Raw genomic sequence first — 21,920 nt, 5'->3', positions numbered from 1 at the left:
GAAATGCAGAAGGGAAGTGCCAATAATTTGGTTGGCATTCACTTAGTGACACTTCATGGTGACATGGCTCTGACCCAAATATTAAGGTGAACTGAGAGGGCTGAATGAGGTTTCCCTACATCAGCTAATTATTCTGAGATATTTCTGGCTCGATTTTCCTATTGGAGGTGGGAATCGGGAATAAAGCTTGATTCTGAATAGTTGACCTGTCTGTGATGCCAGATTTTCTATAAAATCTCAATCTCCCCAGTATGAGGTTTTTAAGACCTTAGAGATAGCTCTGCATCCATCTTATGTGATCACTGTGGGATTAAAGAGAATGAGGCACTCTTCATGGTCAAAGTCACCAGGGCAAATGGAGAGTTGGGTCCCAAGGCCGGTAATTGGATTACTGCTTGATGCTTTCCTTGTGCAAAACTTCCCTAATTTTTGTCTAAAATCACACTGTTCATTGAATCTCTAAATTTGCGGAAGCCAGTCATTCAGCCCAATCCAACCCTCCAAAGAACCACCCAGCAGGACCCATCACATAGCGCTGCATTTCTCATGGCTAACCCACACATCCCTGAATAAATTTAGCACAGCCAGTCCACCTAACCTGTACATCATTGGCCTGTGGGAATAAACCGGAGCACCTGGAGGAAACCCACATAGAGACGAGGAGAATGTGGAAACTCCGGTCAGACAGCTGCCCGAGACTGGGATTGAACCCGGGTCCCTGGTACTGTGAGGCAACAGTGCTAATCATGCCACCCTGTTCTGGGACTGCTACTCTTGTTCCCCTCATGTTGCAGTAAGTGAGCTTTAGAAACCAGTTAATGGCTTCCTGCTTCATGTAAATCTCAGGAAGTCAGAAAGCAAGTTCATTAATGACATAAAAACGGTCAATTAACAAGGCGGGTGGCTTCTTTCCCACCGACCTTCTTTGAGGAAATCATCAGATTTGGAACAAAATCTTCAGAACATAGAACATAGAACATTACAGCGCAGTACAGGCCCTTCGGCCCTCGGTGTTGCGCCGACCTGTCATACCAATCTAAAGCCCATCTAACCTACACTATTCCATGTACGTCCATATGCTTGTCCAATGACGACTTAAATGTACTTAAAGTTGGCGAATCTACTACCGTAGATTCTACTACTATCTTCAGACTGGCTGTTGGTGTTGATTTGTTTCCATTTAGCTCTCTTCAAACCCAATTTGGAAGACGAAAATTCCATCTTTCCCATATCATTTCAGTAACTCTGTTCTGTTAATCTAGGATGGTCTGCAGACTCTCTGCAGGAGTGGGGCAACTTTGTACGGCTGGCAATTCCCAGCATGCTCATGCTGTGCATCGAATGGTGGACATACGAGATTGGAACGTTCCTGGCAGGTAAATCAGTGAGAGTCACTTTGTCGATCAGGTCTCTTGAATCCTTGCATGTCAGCATTTTATGGGTCAGCTCTCGGTGGTGAAAGCTGTGTTGTAAATGTGAGCTCTGTCTTTGAATGGGAAGGGGAAATATGCGGTCACAATCCAATGTGAATTCATGGGTTTATTATTGATGATGCAAGTGGGCTTCCTGTCTTAGGACCAGTTCTAAACCTTCTAGCGGACAGTCCACAAATAATAAACAGTGAGGAGAAGGAACTATCCATTCCGGGCCATGTGATACCTATGAACAACATCCTCCACTATTCCTGAGAAGCTGAGAGTTCTTGAGCAATATGGCAGGGCAAACTATGAAGAAGTCCAAAAGTAGACAATACAAATCTAAGATGGATACTAGTAAATCCAATGAGGAGTTCAGAAGGATCACTCTTACCCAGAGAGTGTTGAGAATGTGGAACATCTATTAAGACCATCACAAAAAGGAAAGAGGTAGATTATTTGACACCTCAAGCCTACTCCAGCATCAGTAAAATTATCGCTTATCCAACATTTCTCACATCCACTTCCCTGCAATTTCTCCATAACCCTTGATTCCCTGACAGATCAAGAATCTCTCTATCTCAACCTTAAGTAGACATACACTCTGCCCCCACAGCTCTCTGTGATTTGGAGTTCCAAAGACTCACAACCCTCTGAGAGAAGGAGTTCCTCCTCATCTCCATCTGAAAATGGCTCCCCTTTATTCAGAGACCATTCTCTCTGATCTCAGTATGGAGTGGTTGAGATGAATGCCACAGGGGTATGTATTTAAGTGATCAGTTGGATAAGCACATGGGATGAAGGATTGGAAGGATCAGCTGATAGGATGAGATAAACTAGGGCAGAAGGAGGTTGCTGTGGCTCATTAACACCTATATAAAGCAATAGGTTCGAATAGCCTATTTTGTAAATCCATGTAATATGTGCAAAGAAGACAAACCCCTGGCCTGTTCTCTCCCAACGCATAATGGTGACGAATCGGATTTAATACGAAAGTCTTTCACTCAGTGACATTATAAGTTACTGCAGAGCTCCCTCTGTTACAAAGCAACTGCAGAATGATATATCAAAGTACAATAACATCAAAATTAAAATCTCCATACAATAACATTAATGAAAGGTAACCCAAAGAAGTCTAATAAAAATCACATGATATGTTATTCAACTAACATGTTTGCTGTTTCGGAATGTTGCACGTGGTCCTATTAAATGGTTATTGCTTTTCTATCTCACAAAACATATTAGATTAGATTAGATTACTTACAGTGTGGAAACAGGCCCTTCGGCCCAACAAGTCCACACCGACCCGCCGAAGCGCAACCCACCCAGATCCCTACATTTGCCCCTTACCTAACACTACGGGCAATTAAGCATGGCCAATTCACCTGACCTGCACATCTTTGGACTGTGGGAGGAAACCGGAGCAGATTATATCTGCCATCAATGCTGTTGGATGTGAATCTTATCAGATCAGTTGGAGAGACAGAAGCAATGAGGAATTTGCAACAGCAACAGTATGTGATGGATGGCAGTTATAGGAAGGGGGGAAAGTCTCAGATACAGTCACATAGATGGGTTAACTCCAGGAAGGGTAAGAGAAGTAGGCACCTATGGCAGGAGTCTTTTGTGGATATACCCATTTCAAACAGGTATGTGTTTTGGAAAATGTAGGAGGTGATGGATTCTCAGGGGAACGTAGCACGAACAGCCAAGTTTCTGGTGTTGAGACTGGCTCTAATGTAACGAGGGGTACTTCGGCTTCCAAGAGATTAATTGTGTAAGGGGATTCTGTAGTCAGAGGCACAGACAGACGTTTCTGTGGCCAGCAGAGAAAAAGCAGAATGGTGTGTTGTTTCCCTGGTGCCAGGATCAAAGATATCTCAGAGAGGGTGCAGAATGTTCTCACAGGGGAGAGGGCCCAGCAGGAGGTCGTTGTATGCATTGGAACCAACGATCTAGGAAGGGAAAAGGTTGCGATTCTGAAGGGAGATTACAGAGAGTTAGGCAGAAATTTAAAAAGGAGGTCCTCAAGGGTAGTAATATCTGGATTACTCCCAGTGCTACAAATTAGTGAGGGCAGGAATAGGAGGATAGAGCAGATGAATGCATGCCTGAGGAGCTGGTGTATGGGAGAAGGATTCACATTTTTGGATCATTGGAATCTCTTTTGGGGTAGAAGTGACCTGTACAAGAAGGACGGATTGCACCTAAATTGGAAGGGGACTAATATACTGGCAGGGAGATTTGCTAGAACTGCTTGGGAGGATTTAAGCTAGTAAGGTGGGGGGGTGGAACCCAGGGAGGTAGTGAGGGAAGAGATCAATCTGAGACGGGTACAGTTGAGAACAGAAGTGAGTCAAACAGTCAGGGCAGGCAGGGACAAGGTAGGACTAATAAATTAAACTGCATTTATTTCAATGCAAGGGGTCTAACAGGGAAGGCAGATGAACTCAGGGCATGGTTAGGAACATGGGACTGGGATGTCATAGCAATTACAGAAACATGGCTCAGGGATGGGCAGGACTGGCAGCTTAATGTTCCAGGATACAAATGCTACAGGAAGGATAGAAAGGGAGGCAAGAGAGGAGGGGGGAGTGGCATTTTTGATAAGGGATAGCATTACAGCTGTACTGAGGGAGGATATTCCCGGAAATACATCCAGGGAAGTTATTTGGGTGGATCTAAGAAATAAGAAAGGGATGATCACATTATTGGGATTGTATTATAGACCCCCCAATAGTCAGAGGGAAATTGAGAAACAAACTTGTAAGGAGATCTCAGCTACCTGTAAGAAAAATAGGGTGGTTATGGTGGGGGATTTTAAATTTCCAAACTTTGACTGGGACTGCCATAGTGTTAAAGGTTTAGTTGGAGACGAATTTCTTAAGTGCGTACAAGACAGTTTTCTGAATCAATAGGTGAATGTACCTACTAGAGACCTACTCTTGGGAAATAAGGCAGGGCAGGTGACTGAGGTGTCATTGGGGGAGCACTTTGGGGCCAGCGACCATAATTTTTTTCATTTTAAAATAGTGATGGAAAAGGATAGACCAGATCTAAAAGTTGAAGTTCTAAGTTGGAGCAAGGTCAATTTTGACAGGATTAGATTAGACTTACAGTGTGGAAACAGGCCCTTTGGCCCAACAAGTCCACATCGACCCGCCGAAGCGAAACCCACCCATACCCCTACATTAACCCCTCACCTGACCCGCACATCTTTGTGACTGTGGGAGGAAACCGGAGCACCCGGAGGAAACCCAGTGCTAACCACTGTGCCACCGTGCCGCCCTTTAGGCAAGAACTTTCGAAAACTGATTGAAGGCAAATGTTTGCAGGTAAAGGGACAGCTGGAAAATGGGAAGCCTTCAGAAATGAGATAACAAGAATCCAGAGAAAGTATATTCCTATCAGGGTGAAAGGGAAGGCTGGTAGATATAGGGAATGCTGGATAACTAAAGAAGTTGAGGGTTAGGTTAAGAAAAAGAAGGAAGCATATGTCAGGTATAGACAGGAAAGATCGAGTGAATCGAGAGTATACTTAAGAGGGAAATCAGGAGGGCAAAAAGTGGACATGAGATAAGTTTGGTAAATAGAATTAAGGAGAATCCAAAAAGTTTTTTCCAAATATATTAAAGACAAAAGGATAACTAGGGAGAGAATAGGGCCCCTCATTCCTGAAGAAGGGCTTATTCCCAAAACGTCGAATCTCCTGTTCCTTGGATGCTGCCTGACCTGCTGCGCTTTTCCAGCAACACATTTTCACCCCTCAAAGATCAGTAATGCAGCCTTTGTGTGGAACACAGAAAATGGGGGATATATTAAATGAATATTTTGCATCAGTATTTACTGTGGAAAAGGATATGGAAGATATAAACTGTAGGGAAATAGTTGGTGACATCTTGCAAAATGTCCATATTACAGGGGAGGAAGTGCTGGATGTCTTGAAACGTTTAAAGGTGGATAAATCTCCAGGATCTGATCAAGTGTACCCTAGAACTCTGTGGGAAGCTAGAGAAGTGATTGTTGGGCCTCTTGCTGAGATATTTGTATCATTGATAGTCACAGGTGAGGTGCCGGAAGACTGGAGGTTGGCTAACGTAGTGCCACTGTTTAAGAAGGGTGGTAAAGACAAGCCAGGGAACTATAGACCGATGAGCCTGACCTCAGTGGTGGGCAGGTTGTTAGAGGGAATCCTGAGGGATAGGATGTACATGTATTTGGAAAGGCAAAGACTGATTAGGGATAGTCAACATGGCTTTGTGTGCGGGAAATCATGTCTTGATTGAAGAAGTAACAAAGAAGATTGATGAGGGCAGAGTAGTAGATATGATCTATATGGACTTCAGTCAGGCGTTCGACAAGGTTCCCCATGGGGGACTGATTAGCAAGGTTAGACCTCATAGAATACAGGGAGATCTAGCCACTTGGATACAGAACTGGCTCAAAGATAGAAGACTGAGGGTGGTGGTGGAGGGTTGTTTTTCAGACTGGAGGCCTGTGACCAGTGGAGTGCCACAAGGATCGGTGCTGGGTCCTCTACTTTTTGTCATTTACAAAAATGATTTGGATGCGAGCATAAGAGGTACAGTTAATAAGTTTGCAGATGACACCAAAATTGGAGGTGTAGTGGACAGCGAAGAGGGTTACCTCAGATTACAACAGGATCTGGATCAGATGGGCCAATGGGCTGAGAAGTGGCAGATGGAGTTCAATTCAGATAAATGCGAGGTGCTGTATTTTGGGAAAGCAAATCTTAGCAGGACTTATACACTTAATGGTAAGGTCCTAGGGAGTGTTGCTGAACAAAGAGACCTTGGACTGCAGGTTCATAGCTCCTTGAAAGTGGAGTCACAGGTAGATAGGATAGTGAAGAAGGTGTTTGGTATGCTTTCCTTTATTGGTCAGAGTATTGAGTACAGGATTTGGGAGGTCATGTTGCGGCTGTACAGGGCACTGTTGGAATATTGCGTGCAATTCTGGTCTCCTTCCTATCGGAAAGATGTTGTGAAACTTGAAAGGGTTCAGAAAAGGATGTTGCCAGGGTTGGAGGATTTGAGCTACAGGGAGAGGCTGGACAGGTTGGGGCTGTTTTTCCTGGAATGTCGGAGGCTGAGGGGTGATCTTATAGAGGTTTGAAAAATTATGAGCATGGATAGGGTAAATAGGTAAAGTCTTTTCCCTGGGGTGGGGGAGTCCAGAACTAGAGGGCATAGGTTTAGGGTGAGAGGGGAAAGATATAAAAGAGACCTACAGGGCAAAATTTTCATGCAGAGGGTGGTATGTGTATGGAATGAGCTGCCAGAGGAAGAGCTGGAGGCTGGTACAATTGCAACATTTAAGCCGCATTTGGATGGGTATATGAATAGGAAGGGTTTGGAGGGAAATGGGCCGGGTGTTGGCAAGTAGGACTAGATTGTGTTGGGATATCTGGTCAGCATGGACATGTTGAACCAAAGGGTCTGTTTCTATGCTGTACATCTCTATGACTCTGAAACCATAAGGATCCCACGCAGTTATTGTAGGTTCATAGTGTGATACAACACAGGAGGCCATTGTGACTCTGCCAGACATTTGAAAGAATGGTCTAATTAGATCCACTTGATTTACTTTTTCTTCAGAACCTTGCATTTTCTTTTGTTTTTTAAAAGAATATCTTTGATTTTCATGCAGAGATTAGTATCAAATTTGCCTCCATCACCTTTGGAAGTTGTGCGTTCCACATCGTAACAACTCACTGCATAAAATTATTTCTTCCCTTCTGATTCTTGAACCAGTTATCTGTGTTTTCCTAATCCCCGATGACCTTCTCTCCCATCAATGGGAACAGTTTTACCCTCTATTCCTAGATAGCCCATGTTGCACGTCCTGTGTCTACACCAGAAATATATGTTTATGTTTAGAAATCTATTCCGTGGAAGACACAGCAGGAATACAATCCAATTGTCTATATGTCTCTGGTATGGTGGCCATCTTGTTTATATTGTCAGCATTGAGTATTTTTCCTTTACTATTTCTTCACTACTCTTTCCCCTGCTTCCCCCATTTCTTCCCTGCCTTCATCTCATCCCAACCCCAACAAGTTTTGAAACAATGTATTGCCAACCTTTAAAGGAGAAATTAGAGCAGGAATTCAGCAAAGATTGTTAGCCCGCGCCTTCCAAACCCATGGCCACTTCCAACGAGAAGGCCAAGAGCAGCAGGCACATAGGAACACCTCCGCCCTGCAAGTTCACCCCCAAAACACTCATCATCCTGACTTGAAAACATATTGCCATTCCTTCACTGTCACTGGGTCAATATCCTAGAATTCCTTTACTAGGACATTGTGGGTCAACCCACAGTACATGGACTGTAACGATTCAAAGGTGCAGCTCACCAAAATTATTGGGACCACTTGCAATTTTCTGAATCAGTAAAGATTCAATTGAATACCGTCTGTTTTTATAATTGTTCTTTCAGTTATCTTCCATTAATTTTATTCATTGGAGAGAATATTCAAGGGGCAACGTTTTCACGCAGAGAGTGGTGTGTGGATGGAATGAGCTGCCAGAGGGAATGGTGGAGGCTGGTACAATTACAACATTTAAAAGATATCTGGATGGGTATATGAACAGAAAGGATTGAGAGGGATACGGGCCAGTACTGGCAAACGGGACCAGATTAGGTAAGGATATCTGGTCGTCATGGATGAGTTGGACTGAAGGGTCTGTTTCCGTGCTGTACGTGTCTATGACTCCATGACTCTGTCTTAATCTTGATGTTAGTATACTGTGATATATCGCTCTACGATTGTTTTATAACAGACGGAGTTGTAAAGTAATCTGTAATGTCACTGAATGGAAGATGGTGCCTTTCAGAGGAGTTCGATTCTTCACCACTGTGTTCAGGGAGAATAGGACAAATGCTTGTTAGAGTGTGTCTTCTCTAGGAGCCATAATAAATTATGGCCTAGCCAGCAACATTCACATCCCATGAGTGAATAAAAAAAATTACAATTATCTTATGAGGCACACTGGGCAGCATCACTGCCTCTGAGCCTGAAGCTCCAAGTTCAAGTCCCACTCCAAATTTGATGACCATAGAAGATGAGTCCATGATGCAGCTAAACAAATTGAGTTTCCACCTTCTGACACATGCCAGGAGCTGGTGGTGAAGACAGGAGAGATTCTTGCTCAACTGCATAATGGCAAGACAGTGGGTCCCTCCACCATCTTTAGCTCCAGGCTATATTACACAGATAGATGTGGAATCCTGAGCGACCTGCCTGATTGTGCCAACGGCATGGACTTGAATCTTTGTCCTTGTATACTAGAAAAAAAATTGTATTCAAACAGAAGTCAAGTCCACACTTCCATGTGAAAGTTTTGTTTTAATTAGCCATACTCTATAGAACCTACAGCTTACGAATAACTAGCTTCTCAAAGTTATAGAACCAATTCAAACCCATTCAACTCTTCAGTAATATATCCATAACCAATCTCCTTAGATCACCAGCAATCCTTCAGACCATATTAGATTATAACAGATGTCCATTTGCTTTTTAGATAAATCAATCAGAAACAAAAAAAACAAACAAAATTAGAACAGATTTTATTCCAACAATTTTCTTTAGGCATTAAAGTTCCAAGCATCCTTTCCCTTGTATGTCCAAGAGTTTCTGAGAACTTGCTGCTTTCTTTGTAAAACAATCAGATAGCTGAGTGCTGCGTTCCACCCGTTTTAATTTGGAGATCTCTCTATTTCTATGTCATCTCTTTTAAAACTGCAGTATCAATCCTCAATCTTTTCTCGTTCACACATTTCATTCAGTGTACACTATTCCATGGTCACTTAATTATCAATGTACCAAGTCATTTAGGCCGTAGCAACATTTATTTAACTTTCAGAGTGTCCCCAGTGCATTCGGATGCTCCTTTGGAAGGTGACAAACATTACTATCTTGAGCTTATCTCCCTGGAGAGACGCAGCTTTAATATCAATTAATCTACAAATCTCCAAGAATATTTGCAATCAGAGGCAAAGACTTTTTCAAAATTATTTCTCCTGCCATTGGTGAATCTACCCTATCCTGATCCACCAGTTTTTCTTCAAAGCTTTGTGCCATTAGTCTTAATTTAGTCTCACAAACCCCAATAGAGGACGCTATTTCTGCACATCTCCAGCTTTGTGACAGGGCTGGTTCTCCCATCTGATACCTCTGTGTACACCCCAACTATTTTTTTTCCAGTTTTGTGATTTTGTGGTTTAGCATCTTGTCTTCTAGTTTGTTCATGGCCAGTAAGAATTCCCGATTACACGGGCTTCTGTTCCTGGTGGTATTCCTGGTTTGTATTATATTTCTTGTCCTTGTTAAACTACACTCTCTATTTTGTGTTCTATCACTTTCTAGACTGCTCCTGTTTAACTTATTCCTCTTAATTGTAGGATTTATTTAATTGCTTCACGATCTATTTCTTGGGGCATGTTCTCTCCCGGACACACTGTTTGAGCTTACCCTGCGGTTTCTTGCTTTCCATTGTTGTACTTGCTGTTCCCAATCCATGGGCTGAATCCTCTGTCCCCATCCTGTCCATCCATCCAGTTTTTATACTTCCCAATGGCCTTCCCTGCCCTACCTGTAATAGTCCCATTTTTCCAATGATCAGCCCCTTCAGGTAAATATTTGACATTCATCCGCAGTTCTGACAGTTGTCCTTTGTGATCATTGACCTCATATTGACCACCAGAACAGATCTGTCCATCATCAGATAAACGGTCAATTGCAGCAGTTTGATCCTCAAAGCTGTGCAGTGTTTGAGTATGAGAAGGAGCTGGGTTACTTTCTGTAATCCCTTTATAATCTGCAAATTTGTAATCCATGTCCAGCAACTATAGGGTGGCATGGTGGCTCGGTGGTTAGCACTGCTGCCTCACGGCGCCAGGGACCTGGGTTTGATTCCATCCTTGGCTGACTGTCTGTGTGGAGTTTGCACGTTCTCCCTGTGTCTGTGTGGAGAGTCTCCCTATGTCTCGTGGGTTTCCTCTGGATGCTCCAGTTTTCTCCCACAGCCCAAAGGTGTGCAAGTTAAAGTAGATTGGCCATTCTGAGTTGCTCATAGTGTTAAGGGATATGTAGGTTGTCTGCATTTGCCATGGGAAATGAAGGGTTACAGGGATTGGGTCAGGGGGTCAATCTGGGTGGGATGCTCTTCAAAGGGTTGGTGTGGACCTGTTGGGCTGAATGGCCTGTTTCCATGCTTTGGAGATTCTCTGAAGTGTGTTTCTGTACAATTACTATTTACCAATAACCATTCCTGGGCTTCTCCATCCTCTAAGTAGTTGATTCCTGATGAAGGGCTCTGGCCCGAAACGTCGAATTTCCTGTTCCTTGGATGCTGCCTGACCTGCTGTGCTTTAACCAGCAACACATTTTCAGTTCTCCATCCTCTAAGCCTTCTTTCATAAACAGTATCTCCCAGATTGAAACTAGATTCTATTGGTCTTACCAATAGAAGGCATTTGATAGGGTTCCCCATGATAGGCTCATTCATAAAGTCAGGAAGTATGGGATACAGGGAGATTTGGCTATCTGGATTCAGAATTGGCTGGCTGACAGAAGATAGAGAGTGGTTGTAGATGGAAAGTATTCTGCCTGGAGGACAGGGTTGAGTGGATCCCACAGGGCTCTGTTCTTGGGCCTCTGCTTTTTGTAGTTTTTATAAATGAATTGGATGATGAGGTTGAGGAGTGGGTTAGTAAATCTGTAGATGACACAAAGGTTGGAGATGTCGTCAATTGTATAGAAGGCTACTGCAGGCTGCAGCGTGACATAGACAGGATGCAGAGCTGGGCTGAGAAATGGCAGATGGAGATCAACCTGGATAAATGCGAAGTGATGCATTTTAGAAGGTCGAACTCAAATGCTGAATATAGGATAAAGACAGGATTCTTGGTAGTGTGGAGGAACAGAGGGATCTGGGTGTGCAAGTATAGATCCCTCAAAGTTGCCACCCCAGTATATAAGGTTGGTAAGAAAGCATATGGTGTTTTGGCTTTCATTAACAGGAGGATCAAGTTTAAGAGCTGCAAGGTTTTGCTGCAGCTCTACACGACCCTGGCAAGATCACACTTGGAATATTGTGTCCAGTTCTGGTCGCTCTATTATAGGAAAGATACAGAGGCTTTGGAGAGGGTGCAAAGAAGGTTTACCAGGATGCTGCCTGGACTGGAGGGCTTGCCTTATGAAGAAAGGTTGAATAAGCTTGGACTATTCTCTCTGGAGAGAAGGAGGAAGAGAGGAGACCTGATCAAGGTGTACAAGATAATGAGAGGAATAGATAGAGTCAATAGCCAGAGACTTTTCCCCAGGGCAGGATTGACTGGTACGAGGAGTCATAGTTTAAAGATATTAGGAGGAAGGCATAAAGGAGACATCAGAGGTAGGTTCTTTACGCAGAGTGTTGTGAATGAATGGAATACGTTGCCAGCGGTGGTGGTGGAAGCAGTCATTGGGGACATTTGAGTGGCTGCTGGACATGCAAATGGATGATTTGAGGGGTGCGTAGGTTAATTTACTATATTTTACATTAGGATTAAACTTTGGCACAACTTCATGGGCCAAAGTGCCTGTTCTGTACTGTACTCTTCTATGTTCTATGTGACCCTATATATTAAGGCTCACTCAATTCATTCTAGACTTAAGTTAGATGAAAACCTTCCTGCCTGCATGCAGTTCATTTAAACACTCTGAAAAACTTGAACTAATTGTAACCCCTTTCCATGCTAATCATATAGTTAGTATAACGTTAGGACTCCCACTGAAAGCTAACTGATATGAACCATACCTTGCTACCATCTGCAATGAATTCTAATATGTACAGTTCACATTTGTTTCAGTTTACCAAAACTTTATGAACCATTTTATCCACTACTGCATGATACTTTTCATAAAGCCCATGGTGAATAGGGGTTTCTCCAACCATATTCCTAACCAATACTCTGTCTCGTATGTTTGTTTGGTGCATGGAACTTTCAGGTTTGAAATTATACCACAGTTACGCAAAACATGGATAGCATTGAGTTGAGGGGTGCATAGGTTAAGTTATTATATTTTACGTTAGAAATAAACCTCGGCACAACACCATGGGCCGAAGGGCCTGTTCTGAGCTGTACTTTTCTATGTTCTAAAACCTCCCTTAGACCCCACTTGGAGTACTGTGAGCAGATCTGGGCACCATAACTTGGCCTTGGAGGGACTACAACATAGGTTTACAAGAATGATCCCTGAACTTCAGGGGTTAAGTTATAAGGTGAGATTATAGAAAGTAGGTCTGTTTTCTCTTCAATTTAGAAGGTTGAGGGATTATCTGATCAAAGTCTTCAAGGTATTAACAGGAAAAGACAAAGTAGATAAAGATAAACTACTTCCTTTGTTTGGGGATTCTACAGCCAGGGACATCGTCTGAGAGTTAAGGCCAGACCATTCAGAAGAGATGTTAGAAAACAATTCTACACACAAAGGGTGGTAGAAGTTTGGAACTCTCTTCCACAAATCGCAGGTGATGCTGGATCAGTTGTTTGTTTTAAATCTGAGATAGATAATACTTTGTTAAGCAAAGGTATCAAAAGATATGGGCTAAAGGCAGGTATGTGGACTTAGACCACAGATTAGCCATGATCTCATTGTAGGTGGAACAGGCTCGAAGGGCTGAATGGCCTACACCTGTTCCTATGTCTCTATGTCTGTGCATGACATTGACTTCAAAACTGAAAGTGAGAGTTAGTTCCTAACTATTTTGTTCATATTCACATACATATCTCTGAATTAATCATTAGCAAACCTCTAATTATCAGTGTGAAAGTTTGCCAGTGGCCCAAGTCTAGTCCCTGTCCACTTTTCCATTACCATTTCTACAATTATTCCTTCACCATGGCTATTTATTACCGTTGACTGACAACATTTGGTTAACATATTTAAAATTTGTAAAATTTTTTTTTTCTTTATCCCATATGTTCAAATCCACGGCAACTACCTTTCTGAAATCTCTTGCTCACAGCAAACTTACTACAAGGCCGTGATGATGTCCTGCGATATTTTGTACAAATCTCACATATCTTCTGTTTCAGTTAGCTGGATGGTTGGTTACAACGCAGAGTGACACTGACAGTAATTCCTGTACTAGCTGAGGTGACCATGAAGAATTCTCCTTCTCAACCTCTCCCCTTGTTGAGTCATGATGACCCTTAGGTTAAACCAACTACCAGTCAGCTCTGTCTAATGAGAGGACACTAGTCCTCTGGGACTTATATCACTTTTGCCTTATATCACTTTTCTCTTCAATAGGTTTATCACAATCTCAAACATCATACCTCATCCTTTACCTAAAAGCTTTACTCATTTGGAAGGTCGTTGAGCAAATTGCTTATGTGATTTTAATACAACTGACTTTTTGTCTTCTAAATTTCAACGCTTGGATGTCAATAATACTTTTTTCAGTGGAGAGATTATGTCAATTAAAGGAAAGCAACAGCATTCCAGTTCTGCAAACTACAAACCTAGGCATTTTCCAAATGCAATATCAGTTTGTTATATGCTTTCTTCATTGATGGTCTACTCAATTCTCCAACCACCCCCTTTCCGACATGACCATCCTTGGCCTCCTCCATTCCCAAAACAAACCACAGTTCCTGTTGGAGGAACAACACCTTATCTTCCACCTGGTCACCCTACAGACCAGAGGACTCAATATTGAGATCTCCAATTTCAGATAAACCCCCGCCCCATCCCTCGACTCCCTTCTCAGCTCTTCCCTTCACTGCCACTGCTCCCTGCCACCAACCAGATTCGCTCCTCCCATTAACCAACCAGGTAATTCCCTCTACCTGGTTTCACCCTTCCCCACTTCATCACCCTGCCTCTGCCACCCCCTTTATCTACAGCTGCCCCCACACCCACCCCCAGTCCTAAAAGAAGAGTTACACCCAAAAACTCGACTTCTCCACCTCCTGATGCTGCCTTGCTTGCTGTGTTCTTACGGCTTCCTGCCTGACTACTCAGTAATAAGGCTATTTCACTGGACACAACATCTGTGCTATTTTACAAGAATTAATCACTCTTCTCAGAACTTCTAGTCTGTTATCATCTCCAAATCTGAAACTGATAGAACTTACAAATTCGAGAGGTTATTAGATTAGATTACTTACAGTGTTGAAACAGGCCCTTCGGCCCAACAAGTCCACACCGACCCGCCGAAGCGCAACCCACCCATACCCCTACATATACCCCTTACCTAACACTACGGGCAATTTAGCATGGCCAATTCACCTGACCCGCACATCTTTGGACTGTGGGAGGAAACCGGAGCACCCGGAGGAAACCCACGCAGACACGGGGAGAACGTGCAAACTCCACACAGTCAGTCGCCTGAGGCAGGAATTGAACCCAGGTCCCTGGCGCTGTGAGGCAGCAGTGCTAAAACTTAACTTTATTCTGATCCTTATTCCTCAGGCCATTCTATGCACATCACATGTGCATCCATTGTTTAATATGATACAAGTGAAAGACTCTATCACCTTCACATTCATCGCTGGCAGAAATTTCTTGTAACCAATACCCTGCCCTCTCTTTGAACTATATCTCCACTTCCTTCCTCCAAATCCTCCATTTCATATTTGGTTTTGAATACTTTATGAGCATGTTTGGGATAGTTCATGGCATTGTGGTATTTTGAATCACAACTGAAACATTGATTGAATACACCCTGAGTATTTCTTGCGTTCATTCTCTTATTGTGAATCACAAATTCTCTTCACTTCTTAAACTTATCAATAGCTTCTCTACCTTGTTACAGTTCTCCTTTGTCTGTAACCTGTATCTAGATGGTCTCACTAACTCGTCAACGTTGTATCCTCCATTTCTTCTCATATCGCCAATTGTCCTCTTTATGCTACAAATGTTGCTGGGAAGGAAAGCTTTCCTAAGATTATTTTTTTTTGTCCTCTGACATTTGCTCTTGCAGTAGGTACTTACCTACAAATTTGAACTCTTCTCAAAGCTGGAGATCTCTCCATATCTGATACATTGACAACCTTAAATGCCAGCACAGATCAGGGAATTTCCACATGAAATTTCTGCAGGCTTGCATATGATCTGCTGAATTCAATTCTGCCATTGTTCTGACACCGTACTGCTTTCTATATTTGTCAAAATCTGACCATGCCTCAGAAGCAGTCAATAGATCATTTTCTGATTAACTTTGTCCACAAAAGTTAACAATCTTTCCAAACCTTCATCCATGTCCAAATAATCAGTCTCCAATTTCAAAAGTGCGTTGCTTTTTATCTTGCCTGTGTGTGGTAATGAAATTGCAAAGGCCATACCTTGAAAAAGTAGCTCAGTCCATATTGTAACATCATTTCTCTGCTGGACAAAAAGACTCATTGTCAGAAAACAGGGGTTTGGAATCATACCCCAAAACTTTACTTTTTGATTCAACCATCGTTTACAACTAATGTTATATTCCAAAAACAAACTATTTAAACAAAATTCAAGTCACAACTATCATGTTTTTTACTTTCAGTTAACCACAATTCATAAATCTCACACCCAACTGATTATTACTTCCCCACATGTATATCACAAATTCAAATACAATTTTTAAAAAAGTCTAACCAACCTGTTCAGAGGTGTTATTCTACACCTTTGGAGCAGTTAGGACTCGAACATAGACCTCTGGCTCAGAGAGAGGGACATTATCACTACATAGCAAGAACTCCCCTCAAACACAATTAACTGTTAGCTAATATATCCATCATCTGTTCCCTCATTTCATTAGGGCCTCTTTCAAATCATACCAGATCATTTCAGAGATTACACGACAGATTTAAACCTGTCCAACAGGTTTATTTGAAATCACAATCTTTCGGAGCGCTGCTCTTTCATCATGTGAAGGACAGCACCTCCAGCACCTTAATCATATCAGATGATAATAACATTCTGGCTGGGGTGGAATTGACTTGTGTCTCATCTCCCAGGTGGAGATTATGGTGGCATAGGTCTGACCTGGCTTCAGTTCAGGGAACTGAAAGACAGTGCCAACCTGAGGTTATCCAATTTCAATTTCATGTATTGTGCCCAAGCAAATTCTCCAGGATGTTTCTGACGAATTGGCTGTCCATAGCCTCCGAAGTTGTCCAGATGTTAGGATTTTGGAGACATGTAAATGAGAGCATGTGAAGAGTTACCCAAGGATGGGGCCAAAGCACTGTAAACAATGTGCTCTTTAAGAAACATGGGTGCAGCAATTTGGAAAACAGTGCAGGGTTGTAACATGGCCATAGACAAACAATGTACCCTTTAAGGTGTGCATATTAAGATGGAGTATTCTTAAAGGCACCACGCAATCAAACAAACAAACTGGGCACAGCAAGGAAAAATTAAAGGGAACATTGATAGTGAGATCTATGCATTTGGAAACTTTAAAACTGAATCTTGCAAGTGATGTAACAATTATGGACATTCTGATAACTCGTTAATAGGATAATACTTTGCTTCAATGTATCTTTCCATTAGATTTACAAAGAGGAGGGTTTGAACTGAGGCTGTTGTGTTTTTCTGCTGTATCATCATTAATGTTTCCAAGAATCCAAATTTGCCAGATAAAATAGGAACAATTTGATTTCCTGCAGTTTACAGCAGCTTTCTGTTTGACAGCTCACAGTTAATTTACAAATTAGAGCTGCTGCACCTCTAACCCTTCTGCCTTTGTTATGATTGCTAATTCATTTACTGAACCCAAAACCCTAACTGTGGATTGGCTAAACTGGATGGCCTAAGAGATCCTGGGCACAAAATAACATCATAGAAACTTACAGCACAAAAGGAGGCCCTTCGGCCCCTCAACACCCAACAAGTGGCCATCCAACCCAATCACATTTTCCATTCTGGGTCCAAAGCCCTGTTGCACATTAAGAGCATATCCAACTATTTAGGACAGTATATGTCTTGACCAGTGATATCAAGTTCATGACTATCCAAAGCATCCCTTTGGATTCACTCAAAACCTGTTAGCCGATGTCAATGCTCCTCAGTAATGGATCCCTTAATTCACGGAATAGCATCTTCCCATCGACTACATCTAGACTGCTCGTAAGTTATACACTTGAATTAAAACCTGGTTTGAGGTGGAGAACCAATTTTCTGTGCCTGAGCAATGATAGAAGGTACCCAGTGTCATAGCAGGTTCAAAGGGCTGAATGGCCAACTCCTCCTCCTAGTTTCTCATTTCTATGACATATTGCTTCATGTTCTTTAGAATTGTCCCTGATTTCTGCTAAAAGTGACTTGCGGCCTGACACTACTGAGATTAGTAATCCCACACATGTGGCTGTGAGGAGCTGCTGTTAGCAAGTCGGGTGTCTCTGATTTAGGGAGAGGGCATTCAGCCTATTCCACAACCTTATTAAATCATGGATGTTTTGGAGGTGCCAATGTTGGGCTGGGGTGGACAAAGTTAAAAATCACACAACGCCAGGTTAGAATCGAGCAGGTTTATTTGGAAGCACTAGCTTTTAAGGTGTTGCCTCTTCATCAGGTGGTTGTGATGAAGGAGCGGTGCTCTGAAAGCTAGTGCTTCCAAATAAACCTGTTGGACTCTAACCTGGTGTTGTGTGATTTTTAACTAAATCACAGATGATTGATATTCCATCTATCCATCCCTCTCGATCCAGACACTTGCTACTCTTACCCCACCAAAAATCTACAGGTCTCAGTTTTAAGTTGGATGTTGGAGGCAGGAGGGCCGTGGGAGATGGGCCGAGGAGAGGAAACAGAAAGACAGGATGATAAATTACCAACACTCCATCCCTGAAGAGATTCAAAGGAGTGGAGACTGGCTCCCTCCTGTGTTTGCAACAGCCACTTCACCCTGAGGAGAAATGAGCAGTTCTTAACAACATACAGGAGCAGGTCATTCAGCCCCTCAAGCCTATTTAGTCAACCACTAGATCATTGTCAATCTTCAAGTATAGCTTGTCCCTCACTCAGATCAAGTGAAACTTTGATTATCTACTTGTTTTTCCTCTAAATTTTCATCTCTGTGGCAGAGTTTGACTGCAGTCTTTCCTGTTCTTCATAGGGCTAATTAGTCAAGTTGAACTCGGAGCACAGTCTGTTATTTATCAAGTGCTGACAGCAGTTTACATGGTAAGGCTGAAGATTCTGTTCAGCATGATCTTTACTCAGATAAAACAAGCTGCAGTTTAAACAGCTATACATATCTGTAACTTGACACAATTGTAAGGCTTTAAAACACAAATAATCATTGATTTATCTTCTTTTCATTGTTAATTTATTATTTAATGTCAAAGTGCTCAATCTGATTAATTGAAATATGACATCTGTGTTTTATTTGGTTTGATCTACTGTCTGTCGAACTTCACATTTTTCCACAGTCTTAACCTATGATCGTCACATCTGAGCCCAGCATTCGGTAGTTCTCTTCTTGTGGACTACTCGTCTGGTATTGGTTCCAAACTATTTTCAATTCCTACTTGGAAAACTAGAATTCGATTCAAAGGAACAACTGAGAAATAAACTGCAGAATGGGAGTAAAATTGTTCTTGAAAGTGGAAAATTTTCATTGGGATAAATCCGATCCTTTCGGGCATCAAATTGCTTGTAAAACAAGCAAACAACAAGAGGGCAGGGGTTAAAAGTGATGTGCAAGTGGTGCAGGGCTGCAGTGGGAAAACCTCCTCACCCAATGAGCAGTTAGACTTAGAGATGCAAGGGAGGCAGCTCAATGGAGGCATTCAACAGAGGTAGTGGATGATCATTTGGATGGAGGTGGTGTGCAGGGATATGGGGAAAAAGGTTGGAGATTGTCACCAGGGGATAGAACCAGCAATGATACAATGGGCCAAATGGCCTCCTTTTCTGCCATAACAAATCTGTGCAGACCACTGATCACTATGTGCAAGCAAGGACAATGCTGGATTGCCTTCTCTTTAAAGGATCCAGTCATAGCACCTTCTCACTGAGGTTAACCTAGGTAACACTGGATTGTTCTAGGGTGATTGTTCGTGATGTGTCCACATAACTCAGAATAACGCATTCTCCAACTGAGCACACTAGTAACCAGAAACCACGTTCACGGCATTGACACTCAGATAGCATGCACAAACAATCGTACTTGGAAGAGTTGATGTTGTATCTTGCTTTATAGATCCCTCTGGGAAGTGGTGTGGCTGCAAGTGTCCGTGTGGGTAATGCACTGGGTGCAAGGAATCCAGAGAAAGCGAAAACGTCCGCTACAGTTGCCCTGTCTTTGGTTGGTGAGTTCATCAATTCTAATATGAGCAATGGGCTTGTTAATGGAAACAGTAAGCATTCAGATGATGACTCGCAGTTTAAGCCTTTGTTCCAATCAATTCTCTGCCTGACGAATCCATCCTCAGTTCAGTTATGATGGTGTCCTTAATTTCCCTGATATTCAACTTATAACAACTGTGTGTACTTGAGGTAAATTCATACTTATGTTGTCATGTCAATCCAAGGACTGGACTGACTCCAGTATATTGTGTGGTAACAGCAGCACCTCAGTGTTCATGTTGGAGCATTGCATCAGCTCCCACACTAGCCTCAGGTTTTCCAACCACATATACCTCTTGGATATGTCTCCCAATATCATTGGAACCACAGACATCAGGGAGATTGTGACACAGTCAATATCAATGGATTAGTAACCCAGGCTAACACACTGGAAGCATGGCTTCAAATCCCATCACAGCCAACAGTGGAATGTAAATTCAAAGAACGATTCTGGAATTGAGAAGGTAGTCTCAGTGATAGTGAAACAGTCATCCAATAAAAACCGAAAGAACTGCAGGTGCTATAAACCAGAAACAAAAACAGGAATCGCTGGAAAAAACTCAGCAAGTCTGGCAGCATCTGTGAAGAGAAATCAGAGAACAGTTCTGAGCAAGTGTCACTTGACCCAAAACGTTAACTCTGATTCTACTCCACAGATGCTGCCAGACCTGCTGAGCTTTTCCAACCATTTCTGTTTTTGCTTGTGAAATAGACATCGATTGCTATAAAAACCTATCGGGTTCACTAAGGTGCTCTAGGGGAAGGAAAAGCTGCCCTTACCTGATCTAACTTACATGCTTCACTCATGGCTTTCAACTGTCTTTGAAAATGTGCTGAGTTTCTAGCCAGCAGGTGGTAATGTTGAAGGAGGGCGCTGAGCAGGGGATCTCCAGCAGCAGGTGATGGTGAGGGCACCGAACAGGGGAGCTCAATTGGTTATGCTGGGACCTCCAGCAGCAGATGGTGATGGTGTAGGGAGGACAGATGGAGCAGACCTCCTCTGAGGAAAAAATGGCCATGCTGATAAGAAGGCCTCATGGGAAGAGGAGCAGACAATGAATTCTTTAACGTAATATAAATCACAGTCTTCATTCCAAGTAAGTATTTCCTTTTCTAATTTCCCTTCATGATTGCAGCGTTCTGATCCCAAGGAAAGATCAATTCTTGCATCATGATCTTTGCACCTTCCAAGTTTTCAAATCTCATGTTATAAAATGGCGTCCCAAGCCCTCAGTACAAAGTTGATGAGGAATGAGAAATACATTCCGGCCTTGTGAGAGATGTTCGTGTTCTAGGAAAGAATTATTTAAAAAACAATCGAGTTTTCAATTTAAAAACCGGACGTATTTTCAAACCGTTTCATAGTGAGGGAAATGCCACAAGTACACAAAATCTGAAACAATTGGTTAAACAACATGCCAGTCAGCATCTGAATATACAGGTAACGTTATAACCTGACTGGCCCTGACAGATGCCATGCTTCCAGCTTTTTCCATTTCAGCTTCTTTTCAGAGAACGCCATGTGATCTATCAAATAGATCCTCCTGTCCAGCTTCCATCCCAGAAAGAACAGTACTAACTCAGATTATCTTGCTACATTGCACTATGTGGTATCTAGCTGTTTACAAAGTGATTGCAATGTTTTAGAATTGGATTTTACTGTCCTGTGTACTCAAGTACAGGAGTACAGTGAAAAGTTTACAATGTCGCCTTTCATGGTGTCATCTTAGGTACAAATATTCAATACAAAAAGAGGAATAAAGAAGTTGCATTACCTTACGTGATTTAGCAATGCACTTAACTGGCTGGATGTCTTTTGGCTCAGTAGGTGGCTCTAGGTTTGTGTGGTACACACCAGGATTTGTTGCCCATGGGAGGGATACCCACAACCAACAAGGTTAATGGTCAGCCTGTAGACCCCTCTGATACCTTACGGCAAGCAGCAAGAGTGGGGGAGTCTCCTGGTCGGTTGTCCATGATCATGGTCTAACCCAATGGGAGTCCATGACCCAACTCTTGCAAAATGAGCACAGGAGCAAAGATAGACAGATTTAATTGGGAGTAAGTTGCTTTGTGAAGTTGTTAGCTTGTGAAAGGTGCTATATGAGTGCAAGCTTGTCCTTTCTTTATCAACTAACAATTTATTGACCACCTTC

At 42.5% G+C, this 21,920-nt stretch overlaps 1 protein-coding gene across 2 annotated transcripts in view; it reads left to right on the top strand.

The window, feature by feature from the left end:
* The window catches only part of LOC132830394 (multidrug and toxin extrusion protein 1-like), an 83,334-nt gene that overhangs the window by 40,185 nt on the left and 21,229 nt on the right, over positions 1-21,920 (top strand). For both annotated transcript variants that reach the window (XM_060848053.1, XM_060848054.1), the window contains 3 exons: positions 1,263-1,376; positions 18,530-18,597; positions 19,619-19,727. In XM_060848053.1, coding sequence (XP_060704036.1) covers positions 1,263-1,376; positions 18,530-18,597; positions 19,619-19,727 — 291 coding nt within the window. The remainder of the gene's footprint in view (positions 1-1,262; positions 1,377-18,529; positions 18,598-19,618; positions 19,728-21,920) is intronic.

The sequence above is a fragment of the Hemiscyllium ocellatum genome, chromosome 31 (genome assembly GCF_020745735.1).
Source record: "Hemiscyllium ocellatum isolate sHemOce1 chromosome 31, sHemOce1.pat.X.cur, whole genome shotgun sequence".
Classification (NCBI taxonomy): domain Eukaryota; kingdom Metazoa; phylum Chordata; class Chondrichthyes; order Orectolobiformes; family Hemiscylliidae; genus Hemiscyllium; species Hemiscyllium ocellatum.
The sequence above is the reverse complement of the archived record's forward strand: the minus strand, read 5'-3'. Positions and strand labels throughout refer to the sequence as shown.